Consider the following 26,326-nt stretch of genomic DNA (forward strand, 5'->3'; position numbering starts at 1 on the left):
TCCTTTAAACACAATTTATTCTCTGTCTGAATTGGTTTTGGATTAGTCACTTTGTCTACTGAGGACCCCTCTCTGAAGACTTAACAGTGTGGATATAATCTGTCAGGCAGGAAGACAGGCAAGAAAGGAAGAGCCCATACTTTAAATTTTAGGCTTAAGTTCACCTTGAGAGAGATTTTTAAAAATTCCTTTCTAAACCACAGAACTTCTCCATTGGAAGGGATTCTGAAAGAAATGAAGAAAGCCACTGGCAATGAAGTCACCAGCCTTCTGGCTTTCTGCTAAATGGACTGGAGCTTTACTCCTGCAGTTCCTTGGGATGACACTGCACGAGGTGCCCGCTGTGGTCATCCACCAGGTTGAAGAGGCGCTTGACGAAGACGAGAAGGAGATGCTTCTCTTTTTGTGCCGGGACGTTGCTGTAGACATGACTTCTCCAAATATCAGGGACCTTCTGGATATTTTAAACGAGAGAGGCAAGCTGTCTGCCCTGGGTTTGGCTGAACTGCTCTACAGAGTGAGGAGGTTTGACTTGCTTAAGCGGCTCTTGAGGATGGACAAAGCGGCAGTGGAGGCCTACCTGCTCAGGCACCCTCCCCTTGTTTCAGACTACAGGTAATTCATCAACTGTTCCTGAGGCTGGACCAGTGGGAGGAAAGGTGATCATTCAGACCCTGTTGAATGGTAGAAATGCAGACAGCGAGGAAAATAACCCCATTAATTTCCCTATTCACTATTCCAACTTTCATATGCTGTCACCTCATTTCTTCAAGGACTTTGAATTCTTAGAATGTATTTGCTTAGGAATTGTGTTGAGAAGCCTAATGAAGATGGAAGGTCTTGTGTTTGCCTGAAGGACAGAATGAAGAGAGAGGGAATAACTAAGAGCTAGTAATTCTTGCCGGCCTCTGACAATGTGAGCTACGCAGTGGTGTCTGCTAGCTTATTTTCAGTGATGTCAGAACCTAGCAATTTCCGATGCTGAGAAAGGAAACAACTGTGACAGTAATCTTCCTGACCTTTTATAGAACCCTGTGATCCCTCCTGAAACCCTGTCAGTCCTTCCCCTGCTGAGCAAGTTGTGGGGTGGGCTTCCTTCCTGTGAATTCCCTGCCCTTTGAGGCTCTAAATTAATTGCCTACAATCCCTTTTGTTTCAAACAGGAAACTGTCACTAGAGTCCCCTTTAGTTCAGACAGACTTTGAGTTGCTGTTGCTTCTTGTTGGGATTCTGCTGTATTGGGGCTCAAAGGAAACGTAGAAGCCATTGGAAAGGCTGTATTTCTGAGGAAAGAGAGAGACTCTGTAACTTTAAATTGGTTACCAGCCACCAGCCTTTAGTTATTATCAGTAATGTATATTTGGAGATGATGTAGGTTATCCACAACTATACTAAAGAGAGTTGCAAACAACCTGGGCTTTGGGAGGAGTAGTAGACTTCAGGTCTGAAGGCCTGTTTCAAGCCACAGACCAACCATCTACAGGCCATGTCACTTAGATCGGTTGGGCCTTAGTTTTTTTTACCTGCATGTAAAGCTGAGAATAATACTACCTGACTTCACAAAGTTATTGTGAGGATCAGTTGTAGTCATTTAGTATGTGGAAGATTTTTTAAAATTGTGAAGCCCCTTATGAATGCTAGGACTTATTAATACTATTATTTTGTGGTGGTTGTTCTTAATCATTTCCCACTCATCCAAACATCATATAATGCCAATGCACATCTTAAAACATTTTTAGGAAGAGTGACTGGGTTTCAGTAAATAAGTTATTGCACTTGTTTCCTTGCTATAGTGAGTGGAGATAGTTTCTCAGGCCATTTGGGTAGAGAGGCCGGCAGTGGGAGGAGCGTGGGAGATTCATTTGTTCATTTGTTAAGTGGTCTTTAATGTGTGTTGACATGTGCCAGGTGTTTTGGTAAGCTCTAGAGCAAAATGAATGAAGAATCTCCCACCCTCAAGAATCTCAGTTTGATTGGGGAGACATCCTTCAAAGCAGTAATGGCAATGTCATGGTGATAATGCTAACCATGATATGTCCTGGGAGCCCCAATAAGTGTGATTGTTTCTCCAACTTGGGCAGAGATAAATGAGTTGGGAAGAACTCTCTCATCAAAGGCATTTGCTGTCAGAATCCCCATGGTCCAGATGCCTTTCACCTTTTGAGTTTGGGAGGGGGCCAGGATAGCTCAGGTGTTTCTCTGCTTTAGAATCTCAGTGTATATTATCCCTGGATCAGTATAATCAGTCAGTATCACCTGGGAGCTTCCTTGTTAGAAAAATGCAACTTTCCCGCCCACTCTAGACCTATTGAATAAGGATCTACATTTTAATAAGATTCCTGAGTGATTTGTGTGCACATTTAAGTTTGAGACAAGCTCTGCCTTAGAGAATAGTACAATGAGCTGAAATGGCTGAGTTTCTTGATGGAATCTTCCAGCTTGTGAAATTAATCTAGAGTTAGCCAGTTGTTGAATATATTCCTTGTTAATATCATACCTTCTCTTCGGAGTAAATGGACTGTTAAACAAACAAGACAAAGTTGTTTTGAATTCTATTTCAATCTTTCATGTTAGTTATGTAGGTTCTTAAGTCGTTTCACAGAACTTCTGGAGTTGCTAAGGGATTCTGTAGGGAACTTTTTCTTCATAGAGTTGTTTTCAGAGCTGTTAGTTGGAAAGGGAGGAAATAGTCAGAGATGCAGGAGAAAGGTTGAGTTTCCTTTTTGAGTCCCCTTAACATCTCTTTCTGGAGCAATTGATGCTTTTAGTTTCATGGGGGTGGCGGATATTCCCATGGGGGGAAAGGACCAGTTGTTTGACCAGTTAATTGTCCTGGGAGATATGGCCCCTTGTTCTCACTAAGATAAATATCTGCATTTACTAAAGAATCTTTTTTTGTCTGATTTGTAGGGTGCTGTTGACAGAGATTGGTGAGGATTTGGATAAATCTGACATATCTTCATTAATTTTTCTCATGAAGGATTACACAGGCCGAGGCAGGACAGCCAAGAATAAGGTAATTTCTCTTGCTTGGTTCGGGTTCCTAAGAGGCTATCTGAAATTGGGGACCTCTCCTTTCAGGGTGAAGAGAGGGAGGCAGGCAGTCTGCTGCTGTGTTAAGGAGAGCCAGACTCCTGAGCAGGGAGGCCCAAGTGAGAGCAAAGGTGGGATATGAAAAGAGTATGGGTGTTTTCATAGTAACATTGATGGGAAGACAATTGATTAATGAATTGAAGAGGAAAAGGATGATGAAATCTTCTAGTATGGCCTTGAGTATTCTTTTGATCCTTGGATTTTTGTCATTATTTCTGTAAAATTCATGGGCCTGGCTTGTATATCACTTTCTCTCCCTGGTTTGACAGATCATCTGGGAGGGTTAGGGAGTACCATCTGTTCATGCTGAACAGAAATAGTGGACTGTGCTAGTTCATCCTCATCTTGCTGCTCCTCCTGCCATCTATTTCTCCTCAGGTCATCCAGGGTCACTGTGGAGGCACCAGGTTACCTGTGGAGGCAGGGTTGGGGTAAGGCCATTGTGGCTCTATCTGGGGAATGGCAAAAGTAGTGGTTTGGGGTTGAAAACTAGGTAGGGGTGAAGATCTCAAGATTTTGTGACTGTCTGAAGAGTATTTAAATCTCCATTTGGCCTTCCATAATGCTTCTGGCTTTCTAAGGACAGGCCAGGACAAGCCTGGGTCTCTACTATGACAGTAGTTGTTGAAGTGGTTGGCTTGACTCTGGTTAGTCATGATTAAGAATTTCCTCATGTACTTTAATGATGGCAGTTTCATTTCTGCAATCTGGGAAAATACAGTGACTTTTTGCTTTCACCACCAAGTGCAATATGAGAAGGAAAATGCAAAATAGAACTCCTTTTTTGGTGTCCTCTGATAAAGTTTTCTCCCAGATATTTATATATAATTGAATTATGATAATTACTTAAAAAAATAAAGACAGCACTTCAGTGACCAAGTGTCAAACAGAAGGAAAGTAAAACTAAAAGCAATGCTTGTTTCTAAAATATATAGTCTTTCACAGTCCCTGTGGTCCAGGATACATTTATCCCTTACCTTGTTTCATTGCCGTTTCATAACCCCTTGAGTCAGAATGAGTGGGAATGTCCAGCAATAATCAAACTATTTTAGGAACTTTAAAATGGTTGAGATTTTTCTGATAAAACCTTTTCTCCAACTATCTTCTGTCTTCCTGTTTTCAGGGAAGTCCTTAAAAATTCTCAGTATAACACCAGCCTGGTCTTTTTTAAGAGAATGTGCTCAGAAGACAATGACTCATGTGTCCAACCTAGGTTAGCCACCAGAAGACTTAGCACCACTTCTTTTCTGAATAAAATCCAGAAAGACAAGTTACTCAAGGCTTTAGGTAGAACATAGAACAAAGGTGTCTTGTTTAGGGTCACTGAAGGGCACCAAAGGGGCTTGTTTTCATTTTCTTGCCCAAGGTTTGCATTTGGGGCTTTATGTCAACCCTACTAACATTGTTTTCTTTTTGGTGGTTCTCTTAGAGTTTCCTGGAACTTGTGGTTGATTTGGAGAAGCTAAATCTGGTTGCTCCAGATCAATTGGATTTATTAGAGAAATGCCTAAAAAACATCCACAGAATAGACCTGAAGACAAAAATCCAGAAATACAAGCAGTCTGGTAAGAAGGATTTTGGCCTCTAACTGGTCTAAAGAAAGTGCCTGTACATAATAGGTACTTGGTAGAGATTGACTTGTTGGGTGGGTAGGTGAAACACAGCCTGGGTGTCCATGGTCCCCACAAGCCAGCAGCTAGACAGCATGCCTCTTCATATTCTTTATGTTCCAGATCTGCTGGCTCCATAGCCCCAGATCCATGACCACAGAGCCTGGGCCTTCTACAAAATACCCCTAGGCTGTTCTTCACATTCCTGGCCTCCAAGGAAGACTCTGCACCCCATTTCCTGCACAGGCTGCTGAGGTTGTAGACATTCAGGGCTTTTGTAGTGTGCCCAGCCCTGCTGCCCCTCCCCAGACTTAGGCCTGAGCACTTTCCAACTCTGGGGTCCTATAGCTGCCCTGCACATGCCCTGGGTTTCACAAAGCCCGTCACGGGAAAGGGCACCTTCAGTTCCTGCTGACATCCCCGCTCTCCTTAAAGGAGACTGGGCTCACTCTTCCCTCCTCACGCCACCCCTTTCGCTCACTTGTGCTATTAGTAGCCTATTGCATCATAGAGTCACAGCCTACAGGGTGTGCCTGAGACGCTGTGGGTATCAGAACAAGAACAGAATTAGCATTCTTAGTCCATTCTCAACGTTTGGTGGGAGAATGATCTGATCTGACATTTTGAATTCAGGAAGGCGGTTGAAAAGTTTAGGGTGTCTTGAAAGATGGTTTCTTTTCAATATGATTGTTTTAGAAAGTGATTAACCTTTAACCAAGCAATTGTGGAAGAATGATTTGATAATTATTTGTAAATCTTAACTCGGTATCTGTCTTCTTCTTCTAGCTCACGGAGTGGGAACAAATTATATAAATGCTTTCCAGGCAGCTCTCCCAAACGTGAGTCTCAAGGATCCATCAAATAACTTAGGGGTGAGTCCAGAGCAAACAGTGTGATGCACGTTCAGAGCTTTAATAAAAATATATATATTCTCACAGCACGTATTTTATTTAATACCTGGGAAAAATGTGATTGAACTATGCATTTATTTTTGTTTTTTTCCTTTTTTTTCAACTGTGCATTTGTTTTTAAAAATATGTGTAGCTTTTTATGATTACAAAGCTAATACATTTTCATTGAGATAATTTGTAAAACAGAGAAATATAAAAGGAAGGAAATAAATCACCCATAAGCCCACTACCCAAAGACAACCACTGATAATATTTCAGTGTATTTCTTTCTAGTCTCTTTTCTATATGTGTTTGTGAGTGTGTCTGTATATATCATTGCCCATTTTTTCTTTTTTCCTTTGAAAATTTAACTTTAAAAATAAAAGTAGGAGGGCAGGTGGTGGTGGCACAGTGGCAGAGTTCTCTCCTGGTATGCCAGAGACCCGGGTTCAATTCCCGGTGCCTGCCTAAGGAAAAAAAAAAAGTAGGAAATAAATAAAGGTAGGTAAGTAGACTGTGCCCATGGACCAAAAAAATTTTTAATGTACTAAAAGAGGTTTAAAGTGTTATTTTCCTCCTGGCTTTCTGCTAAACGGACTGGAGCTTCCCTGGCAGGGTGCCAGGGAATATACTGTCCAGCTGCTAATTTATTGACCCCCCAGTTTCTTTTCCCCAAAAGGCAACCATTCTTAATCAGTATTTTCTTAGCCATCCAGAGATAGTTTATGCACATATAATATACATATTTGTTTTTTTCTTCTGTACAAGTGGTAGCATGGTATACACCCACTGTCCTGGTCTTTTTGGAGATTGTTCCGTATGGCTCATATGGAACTTCCCCTATTTAATAATTTTTAATGATTGCACGTGGTTCTATTTTCTAGGTGTATCACAGTGTGTTTAACCCTTTCCTTAGTAATGTATCTTCAGATTGTTTCCAATTTTTTGTTATCACAAACAAAGCTGCAATATAACTTTCTTGTGCCCACCTGTCTATGCATTTGTGTTTTTTAAATGAGCTTATTTCAATGATTTCAGCAAAGGTTTGTTATTGAGTGATGAAATGAAAGATTTCTTTCTGGCTTTTGAACATAAACATCACATAGTCCCTTATGGCTGCTATGTTAATAATAAATAGTGCAAGGTATCATCAGAATTATTCTTTGGTTAACCTTTTATCTTGAACAGTTAAATCTTGGTGTAATCTTATCCTCATCCCCATATAAAGTAAGTTATGTGGAAATTGTAGTGAGGACTTAGAACAGAGAGCAATTTAATTCTTGAATTATAAATGGTTTCATAAGAGTATGTGATAAAAATATTAACTACCCCTGTAATGTAAATTGTTTTGTGGAGAATATAACTGTGGGAGATAGCACTGAGCCATAAAATTCTAGAGCCAAAATGGGTACCAGGGAATATACTGTCCAGCTGCTCATTCAACAAATAAATGACATTAAGCCCATGGAATATGAAGTAATTTTTCCACCTCAAACTAATGGCAGAACTGGGCCTAGTCCATACTACCTCCAATATACCATGAGGTATTTAATAAACTATACCAGTCATGCCGTTCCTTAGAAAAAAAATTTCATTTATGTGTAAGAATCATATGTACTTCATTTTTCCGATAAAACATGTTGTAGGATAAAGTCGTACGACTCTATAATGCTTTTAAAGCATTTTATTGCTTGAAATGGTTTTGATTTGATGTTATATCTCTTTAATTGTGTATAAAAGTGAATGCACATGAATGTCTAATATGCACAGCTATATAGTATGATTTGCCTGTCTGATATGATTAAGCACTGACTGTTAGTAATTAAAGCAACTTACATGTTTTTCTTTAATTAAGATACACAAACTTAGCTATAGACACAGCTTTACAAATAGTGTACTTGTCTCTTTTGGCTAGGATAGCTTCAGAGGAGAACAGTCATTTGAAAGCTGGTATCAGATGTCTGACAGTATGGGGTATATGTAACTTACACAGGACCTCATAAGAGAAAGGGTCTGTTTCAATCTTTCAATCTCTGATAATCTCATTCTAGTCCTCAGAAGTCGTAGATGAGTCTCAAGAATCAAGCCCACATGTGGCTTATGTTTGCTTAATTAGCTAAGCAATTATAGAAAAAGAAATACCTGGACATTTTATTAAGCACTTTTCTGTGTGCCAGGCATTGTACTTTGTGTACATTTAATCTTCACAATAAATCTGTAAGGTAGGGACTCTTATAATCTTCATTTTTCAGTTGAATAAATAGACATAGAGAAGTTAAATAACTTCTTACAGATTATATAGCTAGTAAGTGGATTCTGGATTCCTAGCCAGGTTTGTCTGAACTAGAACTCTTGTTCTTAACCATACTCTTAAAGAATCATGCTGAATGTCAATCTTATGTATGTGACAGTTTGTTCTAACTTGGAACTGTTATAGCAACTATACTATATAGCATCTGATTTTATTGAGCTGTTTAGAAACATTCTAATATATTAGTCTAGCATAATTATATTTTCATTGTATTTTTACTTTTTTAAAGAAGTTGTCTTGTTCTTGGCTATGTAATATGGGATTTATGGAGTTAATGGCTTTTGCTATTCTTCAGAAAATTTAACTGTGAATGTGATATTTTTATTTTTTCCTGGGCAAGAAACCTATTGAGATATTTAAAGAGGTGTAAATGTAAATGTGCGTCTGAAAAAACTAACGAGAGTATGACCTTATTCTTTATATTTGAAGCTCCAAAATGGGAGAAATAAAGAACAAAGAGTGGTTGTGGAACAACTTGGCATTCAAAGTAAGACCAACATTTCTTTAAACTCATCCTTTATAAATGCTTGATAATTTAAGTACAAAATATTATACTTTTAGAGTTGGGCATTTCTTTTGTCTATTCTAATTAAGATCTTAAAATAAAAAGCAGTTAAACTTAAAATGTATTCATTAGCATTTTAAATTATTTATTTATTTATTTAATTTTAGATTAGAATTTTAATCTGATTTAATTTTAGATATCACTTTACTTCATTGACGTCATCATTTTGGCTTTTTTTTTTAATCTTGGTTTTATTTTTAAAAGGGGTATAATATTTATCCCTGAGAGGAGACTATAACCAGCTAAACATTCACCAAATATCTAGCAGCAGAAATGAAAGAAAGGTTAATAGGATCTTGTTTTATAGCCCATTTAATGAATTTGAATCCTTTGCATGTGACACCAATATTCCCCCCTCCCTGAAAAAAAAGAAAAAAATGCAATAAAAGCCAGCTATTTCAACCCACACTGGTATTTCTTTCTTCTCTCATCAAACATTAATGCTTGATCCTATAACGTCTTGAGAAAGGCTATTTGTTTTGCATGTCTTTGTCCCTGCTTTGAAGTGAGGGTTAAGATAGATAGAGTCTTACGCTGCAGTGCAGATAAATTGTTCTTCAGAACTCCAGAAATCAGGGATTGATAGGTTTCCTACTAATCTGAGGGGGTTGGAATTTGTCTGGTGTGCAGTGGGGAATCATGAAACTTTTAAGTAGGGCTTTGCTTGGTGGGAGCCTCCTTAGTGTGGTAGGCTCCTTACCAACATCTTATGACTCAGCCTACGTGTTGTCTGCATGCTCCTGGAAACAGAAAAGCATTTTGCCCAGATTAGCCAGATGGTACAGCTCATGCCCGTCATTCTTATCTAATATTCTGCTCTGCAGTAAAAGCTATTGAGAAATGAATTTATTCCTGAAACGACAGCATGTTTCTCAAAACACTGGTGGAAGTGGTGAGATTCTGAAAACTGTTTAAAGGGAAAATAGAAGATCAGGTAGATTTGGATAGAAATTAAAACAGTGTTCTTTCCATTTCCCTTCCTGATATGGCTTATCCCTGGTCATAAATAATTATATAGGTAGGTAAGTGAGGCTGCCAAAATGCCTGTTCATCCTGTAAGGAGAACTAGTTACCTGCTTTTGCTTGGTCTTGGTTTATTTGCTAATAAAAGATATCTTAATCTAATAGAAGTTTAAAATAATCATACTGAGTATTGATATTAATTTGAACTTCCAAATAGATTTCAAATCAATGATAATGATCATGACGACCACAATTTATTAAGCTCTTGCTAAGTGCCGAAAACTGAGCTAGGCATTTTACATGGATTATTTTGTGTTTTCTTCTTCTTTCTCTGTTCTAATGTATGATTACTAAAATATAAACTATAGAGAGAAAGTGAAATTTCCTCCTAATTCCAGCTACTAGAGAGAGTCACTGTTAATGTTTGATGTATTTCTAGACTAATATTTTTAAACACATGTATGTATATGTACAGAAATACATACTTTTAAGTAAATGGGATCAGTATCATGCAAATTATTTGATAGTCAGTTTTTTTACTTAATATATCTTACAGATATTTTCATGTCAAATATATAAATATCTCCCTTATCCTTTTTAATGTAACAGAATTGTTATATTTTTATATATATTTATTTAACCATACATTGCATAGCACCCCATTGTATGTATTTATTTATTTTGGTGCATAGGTTCTTTCTAGTTTGAGGCCATTTATATAGCCATTCAGTAAACATTTTTGACATCCATTTTTGCACAATTACTCTATTATTTCCTTAGGATAAGTTTGTAGAAGCAGAATGTTGACTCGGAGAGTATTGCCAATTGCCCCCTAAAAAGAATGTTTTCTAAAGTCTTTGGCATTAGTGTTTGAAAGTGCTAATTTCTTCCTACCTTACTAATACTGCCATTTTCTTTTCCAGTCTTTAGACATTGTTTCTCAGATATTTTTATATTCTTCTTAGAGATGAAAAAAAATTGAGACTCAACATCACAGAACTCATCAGTAATGGTGCTAGGGCTTGAACCAGCTCTTTATGATTTGAAAACTAGTGTGAGTTTGGAACTTTGGAGCTGGCTATAGCTGGGGAGGAAAATAAAAGTGAAAAAAATAGGGGAAGAGAATGGTTTGTGATATAAAGAAACTCAGCCAGTATGTGAGCATGGACTTAGTTTTCCTATAGCTTTGTAAACGATTTCTCTCTTATCCCCCAGGAAAACCAGTGAAGACATCCATTCAGGAATCAGGAGCATTTCTGCCTCCGGTATGGAATAAATTATCTATTATAGTATTGTATGGTATGAATAGTCTCTGCTGAGAACACTGATTTCTTTAAAAATATCTGTCCATTAAGAATTTTTTGTTACAACAATAGAATGCTAAGAGTGCATTTCTCCTGAGAACTCTTTTACAGCAAACCTGGATTGCCAAAGAGGCACTTTCTCTCTCCTCTCTTCTGTAGGTTGCTGGACATATAAGTAGGCAGTGACCTGAACCTTAATTGTTCAGGCTTTTTCTTAGTCTGATATTTCTCTATAAAAAGAGTATAGAAAGCCTCTTTATACTGCCTTTGGAGAGATAGCACTTTGTAACTTTAAGGTCAGGTTACTGTAGGAGCATATGACCTATTTTTCTCTCTGTTTCAAATTCTCTTCATTCTGTAAAGCTTAAGATGTAGAAAGAGGGCAGGCCATGGTGGCTCAGCAGGCAGAGTTCTTGCCTGCCATGCCGGAGACCTGGGTTCAATTCCTGGTGCCTGCCGTTGCAAAAAAAAGATGTAGAAAGAGACTGCAGTTTTCAATAAAATTAAATAAAAAATAGAAATAGCTTCTCTCTCATAAAGATACTACCCTAATAGAGGATAAATGTAATATTAATGGAAAATATCAGCCATGATGACTTCAGGCTATATTTACTTAGTGTCTTAAACAACCTTCCAGAGAGATGTTTAAGGATGCCCAAAAGAAGAGATCGTACATGGATTGATCCTTACGGGAACAGTTTTCCAGTGTCTTTACCTGTCCCCATTTCCTTTTCCAGCACATACCTGAAGAAAGATACAGGATGCAGAGCAGACCCCTAGGCATCTGCCTGATAATTGATTGTATTGGCAATGACACAGGTAGGTGTGGCTGTTGCAAAGTAACCGCTACCTCATAGCGAGAGCATGGCACAGGCAAGCTGTATTAATCAGAATGAGCAGTGCTAGCTGCTATAATGAACCACTGCAGAATTTTGTGGTTTAACACAATGGAGGTTATTTCTCACTCATGTCACAGTCTGTTGTAGATTGGGTGGGAAGAGCTTTGTTCCAAGAGGTATTCCACGGCACCCTCATCTGAGGCGTTGGCGTCTTCTGCAGGAACCTTTGTGTCTGGCTGGTAGACAAAGGAGAGTGTGTGAAGGATCTCAGAAGAGATTTAAGGACCAGGCCTGAAAGTGATATACCTCATTTCTGCTCATTGCATGGCCCTAACTGCAGGGGAGAAATTAGTCCAGTTGTGTGTCAGTGGGAAGATGAAGTGGGATTTGGTGAACACACAGTATTGTCTCTGCCAGAAGAGGTATAATTTGTGAAAGTTGGTGAGTTTTAGTCTTGTTTTTTCATCCTGGATGCTGCAGCAAGGCATAGTCCCAGATTCTAGAGAGGGAGGATTTATAATGGGGGGCTTTCTAACTCCAAGTATTATCAGATGCCCTATCAATGCTCCTATATGGGCTATGGAAGCTTTCCTGGAGAACATTATATGTGTGATAATTGTGTGCTTACTTAGGCAGCTTTGAATATTGTCTGAGGATGTGTCACTTAGTCCTGCTGTCTTTGACTTTGCCTGTTGGCCAAAGTTACCCCCCTGGCTGAAACCATTGTTTGGTTCTGGATTGATTCTTTTGCTTTAGTGCTGTTGGATGTCTGACTCAAACTGAATCACTGATGATGCATCAAAAGGGAATGAGAGGAATCTAGATGAGTGGAATGATATTATATTTAATGATTTATCTCTTCTTTGAAAGGATTGGTTGTTATATTTTTAACAGTTTTCCAGCTTCTTAACATTCTCAAAAAATGAGTCATAGCTATCTTTTAGGGTCATTTAAAATGTTACCATGGAGAGTTTATGGGAAGAGAATCTAAGAGTAGATCAAATTAGCAAATATTAGGCTAAATTTCCCAGGATTTCAGATATGATCCCTTTTTACTCATGTCCTGTTTTTGGTTTAGATGTGAGAAATGCTGTCTCTTCAGCTATAGGTGTGTGTCCTTTCTTTTTTTAGCCACTAATACTCATGAAAATGAGCAAATATTTTCCCTCTGAGTAACTTCTTGTTCTAAGAGAGGTTGTGCAATTGACCTGCACTTTCTGTTCCAGTCTTCATTCATCAGCAGGAAAGTGCTCATTGAACATGGTACTGGGCTTATATCTTTTTGTTTTAAGAGAATCATTAAGTTAAAGCCATGGCCTACTGTGAATTGATAAATTAAGATTAAATTCAATGTCTGTGCTTTCTTCCCTTGTGGGTCTCTGGCAGGCAGGAACTGAATTGCATATTTGTGTTTTTCTGTGTTATTGCAACATGTTCAGAGTTGGACCCTGGAATACTACAGTGTGGTTTGAATAATGGTTCTGCCATGTCCTGGCTTTTGACCTTGGGCAACTTACCTAGCCTCTCCGTGGTTCTGTTTCTCTTCTGTAAAATGAATTAATAACAAGACCTCTCACATAGGGTAGTTGGCAGAAGTGGATGAGTCTATATTTGTAAAGGGCTTAGAATAGCGCCTGGCATACTATAAGCATATACTAAGTACCAGCTACTATTATGCTTTCATGTTGTTTGTTAAATTAGTTGAACCACTAAGCCAGAATTTGCCATGACTTTGTCTCTTTATACATGGAGTCTGATTCCAGACAGATGAGGGACTAGGAACTGAAGGGCTCGGGGCTGAGCTGGGCTCAGGGATGAGCTAGGCTCAGGGATGGTTCCTGTGGTGGCATGCTGATCAGGAGGCAACCCCCTGAGAGGGATCAACTTCTTAGAGAGCGACCCAGATGGTCAACAGGGAAGACCTGTCCCACTGTCATCAGTGTGGCTGGGCTTGGCAGACAAGGAGAATCTGAGGGCAAAAGTTGGGTACCAGAAGCAGGGGGTGGCAAGACCTCCCAGGAGAGAAAATTGAATTAAGAGGGTAGAATTAGAGGTGGAGCCTGGGGTACCGTGCCTTTAGTCTGAGGTATGAGCAGGTACTGGCTTTGGGTATGTTCATATATCTTTCTCCTGTTCATTGGCTACTGATAAGTAAGCGTGTGAGTCCCAGTAATTGGAATAGTGGGTCCAAGGATCAGATACTTATGGTCAGGTATTGTCCTTTCAAGTTCAGTATTTTGAGGGTAGAAGGCTGTAAAAGAGTGGTCTGGGCCAGGAGAGAGTACCTCTGGGTGCTTGTGACTGTCCTTCCCCTGAGAAACTGGGCTTGAAGACACTTGTAAGACCAGTTCCCTGTGCCCCCTCAGGTGGCCAACCAGCCACTTTTTGTTAAGAAACAAAAAGACATCACCTCCCCCTCTGACTCCCATTGCGTTGTGGCTTTCAATCAGCTGAGGGATCCTGACCCACTTGAAAGCCTGGTTGAGACTCAGAGTAGCAGGAGAGAATGAATAGGAAGTGCAGAGACACAGTTTCCCCTTCTCACTGCATCCGTCTAGGTCTCCCATGTTGGCAGTTTCCACTGAAGATTCCAGGCCTGGAATCCTAGCTCAGTTATCTTTATTGGGAACAGCACTGTTTATTTCTATCTCATCACTAATTTGGAGCTTCATCTAGAGTGATTGTCTGGGGTTTTCTCTGTCTCTTGCATAGTTAACTTTGTTATCTGGTTAATATTGAACATTTGGGAGGAGTGTAGGAGTCAGATAATAAATAGGTGAACAAATAAGACAGTTGCCAACTAAAATAAGGCCACTGAAAAAAATTAACAGAATAATACAAGAAGACTAACCTGGGGGTGGCAGTGATCAGAGTAACATGAATTAGAAACCTACTTTGTGTCAGGTACCTTGCTAAGTGTTTTGGATGGATTCTTTTCTCTCTATTTTCAAGATGAAGAAGCTGAGCTCAATGAAATACCATCCTAAATTCTGTATTAACTGATCGAGCTGGGATTTGAAAGCTTAACTCCAAAGACTAAGCTTTAAACCTTAAAATCTGGGAGGGTGAGGAGCTTGTCAATCTCTTTAACTGTGCATCTCCAGTATCTGGAACAGTGCTTGGCACATAGGAGCTCAATAACTATTTGTTGGATGAATGAATCAAAGAACAAACTCTCATACTGCCAGTGGATCTCTGAAACCATTAATTTTATCTATAGAATTTAGCAGACTCTCCTATACCTATCTTCTCCCTCTGTCTTCAAAAAAATCAGTCTTTATCCAAGGAATATGCAAGCCCCCCAAACATTTATAGGTTTATTCCCTCCTTTATCCAATAAACGTTTATTAAGCACCAGGTGCATAGGTAGTTCAGTGGTAAAATGCTTGCCTTCCATGCGGGAGACCCGGGTTCGATTCCAGGACCATGTACCAGAAAAAAAAAATGTTTATTGAGCAGGTATCATGTGCAAAGTCCCCTGTCTGGCCCTCTGTGGAGAAGCAAAGATTGAAGTGATGCACTGGAGCCTGGTCTCAGAGCCATGTCATGAACAAAGATAATGTTATTTTTTAGGGGCTGTTTTTTTGGGGGGGATTACGTGGGGTGGGGAGGGCAGGTGCACGGTCCACGAATCAAACCTGGGTCTCCCGCATGGAAGGCGAGCATTCCACCACTGAACCACCAGTAACCTGTTCTTTTTTTTTTTTTTTTTTACATGAGGAGGCACTGGGAACCGAACCCAGGTCTCCGGCATGGCAGGTGAGGATTCTGCCTGCTGAGCCACCGTGGCCCACCCCAGTAACTTCTTCTTGATTCAAACATAATTGCTTAGGCATTTGAAGCTAATTATCTTAATACGGTAGAATTAAAAACTAAGTTCTTGGTGTTGTGTCATCTCGTCAGTAACCTGAGGAAGCCGGGCCTGGTGCTGCTGGTGACTGGCCGTGCCCTGGCCGAGCATGGGAGCCTTTTGATCCAGTTAGCTATCAGTGTTTGTTGTCATACACAGATGGACTTTGGAGCTTGGTCTGGAGCCCTAGCCAAGGAAAAGATAATGTTTGCAGATTTTAAGAGGAAGTAATCCCCCCTCCATCTCTTTCCTCCCCTGGTCTTTCTGAAAAAATTTCTATACTTTTTATCAGACTTGGATTTTCCTAGTTGGATTGCAAATTTCTTTTATAAATCTTGCTTATGTAAGCTGTCTTCTAACAGTGCAACAGGAGGTAATAATGGAGATGCTTTGTGGGTGGTGCTGTCTTGAGCCTGGGTGCCCTTTTGGGTTGGTTGCCTTGCCTCCTTTCCCCCTTTATCCCTTAGTGGAATAGGCAGCCACCTGAATCCGTAGTATTTTCCCACACTGACATTTATAGGAAAATCTCAGGAAGGGTATTGGAGTAGCCACTGTGGCCTCTGCTCATAAACTATGAAGACAAGTGGGAAGTGGCATCTGAGATAGAAGATGGAGGGTTCGTTCAGGTGGAGCAGCAACAGGCTGCATTCCTGCTTGCCCTGTGTTAAAGATGGCTTTCTGGGTGCAAAAATCCAGTTAGTGGCAGGGCCCAGGAGTCTGTGGTGGGGCACTTTTTTTTTTCTAGAGCATTCTTATCCTTGGAGACCAGGCAGCCATTCAGTTAGAAGCCTGTGTCATTCATTAAATTTCCCTTTAAATCAGTTACCCAGAGGTTGTGCTACCTAGCAAACCCTCTTTTCACAGATAGCCTAAATCTGCTGTATAAATAAGAAGAAAGGTACCTTAGCCTAAATCTACTGTAGAGATAAGAAGTAAGTTACCTTATTCCTATTCCTTATTGGAAACCTTTGGGGCCAGATGTGTTTCAGAGTTTAGAAGATTTAAGAGTTTAGAAAGATGATGCCATGCATATACTATAATTTATAGAACACTCCAGTGGGGTCCAGGAAATCACCCCATGATAATATTTTTACACAAGTGAATTATGTATTTACAATAAGTGGGATTGGTAAAGACCATAAATAATTTTTCATAATTCAGGAAAAGTTTTGCCACAAATTAAGTTGGAAAAACACTTAAGGTTTCCAGAGCTTTTGGGATTCTGGAATTGGTAATAGGGTTTGTAGATAGGTGGGCGAATAAAGAACTTTTAGGCTGACTAAGGTACCCCAGAAATCTCTCTTCACATGCAAGTGACATGTTTATTGTTGATATTAATTTCTCCTAATAAAAACTAAAAGTCCAGAAGGAATTACTAGTAATATTTGTGCTTAAAAAGAAGACAGTAAAAAAGTAGAGGTAGGGGTGCACAGGTAGTTTAGTGGTAGAAAGCTCGCCTTCTATCCTTCCATGCAAGAGACCCGGATTCAGTTCCCAGACCATGCACACACACACACACACACACACACACACACACACACACAGAAAGTAGAGGTAGGCAACTTCTGATCAAATCTGTAAGCCACGTGATACTCATTTGATCATATCATTTTCTGCTTAGTTTAAACCCGGTTGGTTTCCGTTGTTTGCATCCAGAAGCTCTAATACCAAAAATATTTGCCATATTTAACAATATTACTCTTTTTCTACATTTCTTTTCTCAGAATATTTATGGTTATTTTAACCTCTTTACACTTCTACTAAAAGTTAGAATAATGTATGGAGTTACAACAAATCCCCAAACAACTCGTTAGTACATTGCTTAAGGTTATGCTTTATTTGTAAATAAACATGATAGAATTGATGCTTAAAGAAACAAAAATAGGAGTAGGGAATAGGAAATTAAGACTTAAAGAAAAAAAAAGTAGGTTATAATTTCAATACCTGGATTGTCCAGGAAAACTTCCTTGACTGCTCTGTTTGAATAAATGAGAAGTCAGATTTATATGAGGCCAACTCCTGCCCAGCCACCACATCATTCTTCCAGCTGTGTTTTGTTCCCCATCATCTCCCCACCTGGGGTGTCTTTTTCTTTGCCCCATTTTTTCCGTCCTCAGCTCAAATTATACCTTTTCTGCAATGCCCTCTCCACGTGTCTCAGATCAGAGTGATCTTCCCTCTCTGACCTATTTCACCTAAAATTTACCATACTGTGTGACATTTCAATCATTGTTTCGTGCACATTTCTCCAATAAGATCATTAGCTCTTTGAAGAACAATGACTACCCAGTATACTTCCTCTGTATTCCCTTGTTATAGGGTTTCTGTAAGGTGGTAAAGGGTATTTTGCAAAGCATGAGTTTTAGGGTCAAGTGAATTTGAGAAATGCTGCATAATTTATTCCCCTCCTGGAGATTTTCCATGCCTGTTGGCCTGGTAAAGGCTCTGAAAAGTCCTCATATAAAGAAAACTAGTTAGCCTTGTCAACCTTGCATTTCCCATCCACATTTGACCTCAGAACTCCCCTTTCCACTGTGGCTATCCTGCTGAACTTGTGTTCCATGTATTGGCTCTATAACTGGGTTTATGGAAGGTGATTGTAAATAGACTGAGCATAACCTCTCTCTTGTTTATTCTATAAATGCAGTTAATGGAGCCCTTTTCACAGAAAGTATGAAAATAAATATACACTCATTTTAGGTTAAGCCAAGTAATAAGTTAATGTGGTCATGACATTTTACCAAGTGAGCCTGATCCTGGCCCTCCACTAGCGGTGCTGTCCTAACAGCAAGGCCAGAAGACAACGCCAGTCATTTCAGGAAGTTGGTTTCTAAAGAACTTATGCTTATAGAGATAGGGCTGAGTGGGCAGCAGGGTTTCCTGGGTGGGTCAAAAGAGAAGTAGGACTTCTGCAGTTTGTTGAAATTTTTAAAAATATATTTTAACATTTTTATTGTGAAATATATGTACAAAAAAAGAAAATGCAATAATTTTCAAAGTACATCTGAACAAGTAGTTAAAGAAGACCTTTCAAATTCTGGGTGGCCATTCCACAATTTCAGGTTTTTTCCTTCTAACTGCTCCAAAATACTGGAGGCTATATATCAGTGTAGCGATTCAGCAGTCATACTCATTTGTTAAATCCTATCTTTTCTGGAAGATATCTCCTCCTCCTATGATCCTTCACCCACTCTATAGGGATTTTTGGGCTATGCCCATTTTAACTTTTTCATGTCGAAAAGGGGGGTTGACAATATAGGACAGGGGGATGGAATTAGTTGATATTCTTGAAGAGGCTGGCCCCTCTGGGTTTCAGGACTTATCTGATCTAGGAACCCTCTGGAGGTTATAGGTTTCAAGAGAGTAAACTTAGTGCATGAAGCTTTTGTAAAGTCTCAGTTAGAGCCCTAGGTGTTCTTTAGAGTTAAAAAGAATGATGTTGGTTGGGGTTTGGCAAACCATGGTAATTATCAATATCTAGCTGAAGCTTGCAGAAGAGTAGCCTCCAGAATAGACTCTCAACTCTATCTGAACCACTGATATCTTGTTTTGCTACGTTTCTTTTCCCCCTTTTGGTCAGGAAGGCATTGTCAATCCTATGGTGGCAGGGCCAGTTTCATCCCTGGGAGTCCTGTCCTATGTTGTCAGGGAGACTTTTACCCCTGGTGTCATGTCCCCTGTAATTACTGTCCTTGCAGAGTTGGGCTTAGAGAGAGAGCGCGAGAGAGGTCATATATGAGCAACAAAAAAGGTTTTCTGGAAGCAACTCTTAGGCCTAATTATAGGTAGCCTTAGCTTCTCCACTACAAAAATAAGTTTCATAAAAAAAATAATAATAAAAATAAGTTTCATAAGGCCAAGCCTCAAAATCAAGTGTTTGGCCTGTTTTCTTGGGAGTCCCTAATGTTTGAGAGAGTACCAGGGGTTTCCCAGGTGGGAAAGTTTAGTAGTTCCATATTTTTTCCCCAATCCCTCAAGGGACTCTACCAATACTTTTTAATTATCAGCCCACGGTAGTCTGGAATGTATTTGAGTATTACATTAAGCTATAGTGAAGTACACGGCCTCTTTTCTGTTTTGTGCTCCATGTATTTGGGTTGTTTAAATGAGCTATCTAGACATGATGAGTTACATTTTGTGCTACAGAAAATTTAGGTTTTCAACAGGATAAACCTCTCTTCCCCTGGTCTCATACAGTAGTTGAAGCTCTAGTGTACACACGCTGTCATCCTATGCCCCTTACTGTAGGGCACAGTCCAAAGTTCCAATCAGATGGGCTCCGTTTTTATCTCTAATTGAAGCCTGATCTCTTTTTTGGTTACTTTAACAGTTGTCATATATAGCAATGCTGAATTTCATAGCTGCAGAACTCCAGTTCTGAGTCTTGGGTATCACAGAGGTACCCAAAGTTCCAGGGGAAATACCAGCTTACCCACGTATAGCATAGCATCTCAGAATCTACAAATACACTTAGAAGTCTGGACTAAGTGTGGCTGCTATAAGAGCTTACAACCTAGGCTTCACTTTTCTTTTAAGTGTTTTCTAAACAAGACCATATCATATTTGTTCTTTTTTTTTTCTGGCGTATTTTGCACAACACGATGTCCCAAGTTTGTTGAAATTTTATTTTCCAAACTCAGCACCTAAGTTTTTCTTCCTCTGTTTGTGGGCAAGGCCAAGGCAGTTGATGTGATACATGGACACAGAATCTGTCTGCTCTGAGCCCATTTTAGTTTAGGATATAGAACCCTCCCTTGAGTCCTAAGGAGGAAGATTTCATGAGCAAGCTGCACCGCAGGCTCAGTGATTTGTGCTGTGAAATGGTTGCCTTTATTTTCTTAAAAAGCAGTAATTTGTATTTTAATACATACCCACAGTTTGGAAGGCATCTTTACAGAAATCTCATCTGCTCTTCACTGCCACCTTTAGTAGAAAATATAGTTATTAACGTTAATCCCATTTTATAGATGAATAAACTGAGGTTGTTAGTAACTTGCTAAAAATCACACTGACACCATCCCCTTGTCCTGTAATTTAGATGAACTATCCGTGTTCTTTTTTTTTTTTTTTAACCAGTGAAGTTTTTATTAAATCCACAGAAGTAAAAACCATACTGTGAGGGATAGGGTACAGGGCCACCAAGGAGAAGGAGCCAGGCCACCAGGAGGGGAGACAGGACAAAGAACAAAGCCAGGCCAGGCTGGCCACGGGGGCCCCAATATCCATGTTCTTGATGTGCCAAGAAAGAAAGTTGCGAATGCCAGCTAGCAATCCACCCACCTCACTGACCCACACACCCTGCTGTTTCTGGCTCTGAGACCCCCCCAGTCTTGGTCTGAGGCCCATCCAGATTTGGTGTTCTCCTTGGCCTCATTCTTAGCATTTTGGGACCTGCATGGTTTCTTGGCTTCTCTTGCAGCTCCTGCCTTTTCTCTTCTGTTCTAGGAGATAAGGACTTCCTGCCCTAGACCTAGGATCCCACCCCCCCTTTTGCCCCCTCTGCTGACGTAGGTCAGCCCTCTTCCAACACCAGGCAAGGTGTGGACCCCAGCTAGGAGGTGGAGGAGCCAAACTCAGATCTTGTGACTCCCAGACTGTTGCAGCTTTTACCCTGCACCGCGCTGCTGCCCACCCATTGCCGTGTCCCCTGTGCTGCTCCAGCCAGAACCTACAGGGAGCCCAGATGATGGAAGGAGCTAGAAGGCACACATCAGCATTTGCCCCATCCCACCCCCACCTATCAGCATGGAAAGAGAGGCCTTGGTTTTTATCTCTGATAATACCTGCTGCCAAGGACTTTGATAAGGGAGGACATTTATCAGTAAAGAGAGAGTGTTCTGAGGGCCTTGGACCAGATCAAGATTAGTAAACGAAAGAGCTTCGGATCTGGTGTTTCCTTGTTTGCTTCTGCCCCCTACAGGAGAGAACACTCCATGATCAGAGACATGTGAGTCCTGAAAAGAAATGCTTGGAGTAAGATTGTAGTGAAAGAGTTTGGGACTAGCGTACCAACTAGTACACAGAACTAGTGTACTGTGCTCTTTTATGTTTCAGCCTGAGCCAGGGCTGGGTACGGATGCCTTGTGAGTTCAGGGGATCTGCTGCTAGGCCTTTTCTACCACATTGTGGTACATGCTATTAAATAGGTTATCAGCACCTTGGATGTCATGTTCCTCATTTCCTTGATAATTATACTTATTGCTCATAAGCATCTTAAGGAGATTGGTACCTTCTTTGTAGTTCCCATCATTATATAATAATTTAATTTTTTTTCAGCTTTGGAGCCAGGCAGAGGAAAAAAGCAACTAGCCTAACTATATTCTTATGAAATGTTGATTATCATCCCCTTTTACCGATGGGAGAGGCCAGGGGTCTGTCCTGGTAAAATATTTATCTAATGATATATTAGATAAATATTCCAGATTTTGGAATTAGATAAATTCTAATTTAATTGCTTAAGACAATAGTAATATATTTATCTCTCTCACAGTTTCTGTGGGTCCAGAATTTAGGAGTGGCTTGACTGGGCTGATCCGGTCTCTCAGGAGGTTGTGCTTAGATGTTCGTGGGATCCTATGAAGACTTAGCACGGATTGGGGCTCACTCACATAGCTGGGAAGGTGGTGCTGGCTTTTGGGGAAGGCCTCCACTCCTCTTCATATAGGCATCACGGGATTTCTTGAATATTCTCAGGACATAGCAGCTGATTCCCCCCACAGAGGGTGACTCAAGAGTGAGAAAGAGCCACGTGGGAGCAGTATCCTTTTTATAGTCAAAAGCATCATTCTGTTGCATTCCATTCATTAGACATGCATGATTACATCTAATCCACATGCAGGGGGAGAATTATAATCTATCTCTTCAAGAAAGGAGTGTCAAAAAATTTGTGAACATATTTTAAACCATCCCATCTAGTAGAAGGTCAGGCTACAATTACCCCCAGGTCTCCTGACTCGAAAGTGCCACCAGTCCCTCTGTGAATATGTACAGATGCTACTCATAGGTCAGATGAATTAAATTCAGAGCATGTACTCTAGCCAATTCTGCCCTGTCTAGCGGCTGATGATTCCAGCTTTTTGTTTATTTAAGGCTGCGTTTCTTTTCCTACCTTTTATCTTTCTCCTACTTCCTGTGAGAAGCCAGAAGAGAAATTGAGATTGCTCACTTTTATTTCATGGTTTATTAGAAGTTGGTAAGAAGTTTAAAACTATTGGTCGAAGTTGCAAGTCTTTTGATTATTTGTGATTGTATTCCATGTTGTCTCCATTTAATGTCGAGAATTGAGAATTTGTAGTAGACAGTTATGTAGTACCTTCAGTTCTTTATCTCCTTTTGATCCCTTTCTGTGATGCTGAAGCTGGGGTGAGCTGGGGTCCCTTTGTTCCTTAGTGGAAGTTATATCTGCTAAAATGACTATTAGGTTGTCGGTTGGGTGAGTGCAGTGGTAGACTTCTAGGATACCATGCCTCAGGGTGGGGGAAGAGGTGGGCACCTAATGATGAGATATAGAAACAACTCTAGAGAAGTGAGCTGATGGTTTGGGTGACAACCTGAATTGTCAACCTGAAAAGTCTCTGGGTTTAAAACAGAGCAGTTTTTCTGTCCAGCAAGCAAACAGAACTGGCAGTATCTCTCAGACAAAGAACAGAAACTTGATGAGTGGCCCAAAAGACATGGAAGTTTTGAATGAGAAAGTGAAAGAAGTCTCTCTTTGCTACTAGAAAGATAAAACATAATCCAGGAAACTGTGTTTATTCCTCCAGTGAAGGCAAACTGAGCAGAAAAGAAAGAAGTGGACTGGGTAAGATTTCTAAGGTCTTAGGGCTGTAAAAATTTCTATAAGAGGGAGAAAAAGATTTTAAAGAAGGGAATAGGAGCTAATATTCATTGAATGCCAAGAGCTTTGTTTGTATCATCTTGCTTACTCCTCACGTAATCCCTTCCATTTAAAGCTAGGGATGCCCAGTTCCTTAAGGTCAAGCATCCCAGAGGAGTGGTTGGGTTAGCATTAGAAGGCAGGCCTTGTCCTGCTCTTTCTACTGCCTCACACTGCTTCTAGAGGCAAGGTCAACCCAGGATTCCTGGAAACTAGGGAGGAAGCTTGAGGGCAGTGCAGGGAATCCTGATCAAGGGCTTGCATTGCTCAGTCAGAGGTTGCACTGGGAAGCAAGTCATGAGAGAAAATGGGGAGTTTGGACAATGTCACAGCTTGGATTGGGGGTTCCCATATCAGCCTGCAGTGGAAGAGAGCCGTTTCGATCTGCCCTTTGCAAAGATATCCATTTCTATGTACTTTTGTATCCTGTTGTTTTAAGGAAGAGCCTTTTGGAAAGCCCCCACTTTGTTTTGGTGAAGGGAATAGGTTTGGTTCTTCCCCATGCTTGGTTTGGACTAGAGAGTGGGCTCTGTTTGTGCCTCTTAGCCAGATGCCCTGGTGGCATCAGGTGGGGAAAGTGGTGGGCTAAGGGACACACCGTAAGGGGAACAGAGACATGAAAATCACATCTGCCTTGAAGTTGATTCTATCCCACCTTTCTAGTTCTCAGGTCCTTCAGAGCCTCAATATGTTATACAAAAGCAGAAACCGATAAATAATTGCCATTAGACCGTGCCCAGGATTCGTATCTCTAGTCCTCCCTGAGCTTTTCTTATTCCATTATTGTTTACCATATGTATTTTTTTTCTTCAGCGGTTCTGCGGGATACCTTTACTTCCATGGGCTTTGAAGTCCAGTGTTTCCTATATCTCAAAGTGGAAAGAATAAAACAAGTTCTTCGCCGAGTTGCCTGTATGCCTCAACAACGAGCCTTCGACAGCTTTGTGTGTGTTTTGGTGAGCCGAGGAGGCTCCCAGAGCGTGTTTGGCGTGGATCAGACTCACCCAGGCTTCCCTTTGGATCACATAAGAAAGATGTTCATGGGAGATTTGTGCCCTGCTCTCTTAGGAAAGCCAAAACTCTTTTTTGTTCAGAACTATGTAATGTCAGAGAGCCAGCTGGAGGACAGCAGCCTCCTGGAGGTGGATGGGCCAGCAGTGAACAATGTAGAATCTGAGGCAAGGCAGCTGGGGCCTTGCACGCTCCATCGAGAAGCTGACTTCCTCTGGAGCCTGTGCAAAGCAGACATTTCCCTGCTGGAGCAGAAGCCCGTCTCGCCATCGGTGTACCTGCAGTACCTCTCCCAGAAACTGCGCCAAGAAAGGTGAGCCACCTAGGAGGTGGCAGATCCCTGGACCACTTCTTAATTTTCTTGCTACCGAGATGGGAAGTACCACTGTGTCATGTCTGATGCTCTTCAGGGAGGAAGAAGGATTTTTCATTCCATGTTGGGGTTGCCTTAGGAGTATAATATAGACCCTACATAATTTATGAACGCTTTGTGCTTCAGAAGGTCACTTGTAAGTCAGTTTGTAGTTTGGATTTTTTTTTTCAAAATTAGGAAATTCTCTTATCATTTTGTTCTTATTGAAAAAGCAATACATACTTCCTGTAGAAAAAGAATAATGAAATATAGATGCTGAAAGCAGAGCATAACAAACAGAAACAACCTTTGCTAACCAAATCTTAGTGTATTGTCTTCCATGTCTTTTTTTGGATATCCACATAATCACATATAAACATGCTTTTAAAGCCTGAGTGGAATCATCATCTCCTATTCCTTTATAATCTGCTTTTGTTTTGCTTAACAGTATAGCAAAAACATTTTCACGTCAGTAGTCACATTTCTACAGCATCATTTTTTTTAACCTTTTAAATTGTCTAATATAACATATATACAAAGCAAAGAAAGAAAAAAGCAGTAGTTTTCAAAACACTCTTCAACAAGTGGTTACAGGACAGATCCCAGGGTTTGTCATGGGCTATCATACCATCATCTCAGATTTTTCCTTCTAGCTGCTCCAGAACATTATTGGAGGCTACAAGGAATCTACAGCATCACTTTACTGGCTGCAGAATGGCTGTTAATGTGGCTATAGCATAATTTACATGACAAATCTCTAGTTGTTGAACAGTGTTTCACTTTCAGAAAGCGAAAGTGTTAAACAGCTCTGTATTTAGGCTTATCTTTAATTGTTCTCTTGGGGAATATTCTCAGACATGGAACTATAGTGTCAAGGGGCCTAGACTTTTAAGCAATTTAATTTGTTTTTATTATGGTAAAATATACACATCTTAAAGTTTACCATTTTAGCCTTTTTTTTTTTTTTTAATATGGGCAGGCACCAGGAATCGAACCCGGGTCCTCGAGCATGGCAGGCAAGCATTCTTACCTGCTGAGCCACTGTGGCCCGCCCTAGCCATTTTTAAGTGTCCAACTCAGTAGCATTAAGTACACTTGCAGTGTTGGGCATGGAGCTTTAAAGCCTTTAATGTGTCTTACCAGATTGTCCTCTAGGACCGCGAGACCAGGTCTGTATGAAAGTGCCTGCTTCCTAGAATGCTCGCTGACACTGCGTGTTCTTCCTCCGCCTCCCAAAGTTTAGACAGTTTGGTAGGCAGAAACGGTATCTAATGGATGAGGTTTCTGTTATATAAACACTTTTAGTGCTTAACGGCAAGAATTCTTTCTTGGGGATACATTGGTAACCTGGTTTGCACTGAAGCTCAGTGAAGCTGCAGTGTACCTCACATGTAAGATTAATTGTCCCTTTCCGATTGCTCCTTATTATGATTTTTGATAATGTTTCTGAGCCACCTACGTAGTGCATTCTAACTCAGAGGACTCCCGGAATAAATCTTATATCCTGCCACCCCCAGCACTCTCAGTGGTAGCTCAGCAGGAGGAAGGGGAGGGCTCTAGCAGGAGCAGCTCAACCTCCTGAGGTAGATACCCCATGGGACAGTGTATTATGGGCTTTTACACCCATTCTGCATTTGCATAGGCAGGCTGGGTGGGTTATCA

General features: G+C 40.4%; 1 protein-coding gene across 8 annotated transcripts in view; it reads left to right on the plus strand.

The window, feature by feature from the left end:
• The window catches only part of CFLAR (CASP8 and FADD like apoptosis regulator), an 81,108-nt gene that overhangs the window by 23,768 nt on the left and 31,014 nt on the right, over positions 1-26,326 (plus strand). For 7 of the 8 annotated variants that reach the window (XM_077154670.1, XM_077154674.1, XM_077154673.1 and 4 more), the window contains 8 exons: positions 204-615; positions 2,911-3,016; positions 4,523-4,658; positions 5,490-5,575; positions 8,334-8,391; positions 10,648-10,697; positions 11,474-11,555; positions 24,115-24,625. In XM_077154670.1, the coding sequence (XP_077010785.1) occupies positions 254-615; positions 2,911-3,016; positions 4,523-4,658; positions 5,490-5,575; positions 8,334-8,391; positions 10,648-10,697; positions 11,474-11,555; positions 24,115-24,625 (1,391 nt within the window). In that variant the 5' untranslated portion in view covers positions 204-253. The remainder of the gene's footprint in view (positions 1-203; positions 616-2,910; positions 3,017-4,522; positions 4,659-5,489; positions 5,576-8,333; positions 8,392-10,647; positions 10,698-11,473; positions 11,556-24,114; positions 24,626-26,326) is intronic. The other variant, XM_077154675.1, reaches the window with a different exon arrangement.

Source organism: Tamandua tetradactyla, chromosome 3 (genome assembly GCF_023851605.1).
Source record: "Tamandua tetradactyla isolate mTamTet1 chromosome 3, mTamTet1.pri, whole genome shotgun sequence".
Lineage (NCBI taxonomy): Eukaryota > Metazoa > Chordata > Mammalia > Pilosa > Myrmecophagidae > Tamandua > Tamandua tetradactyla.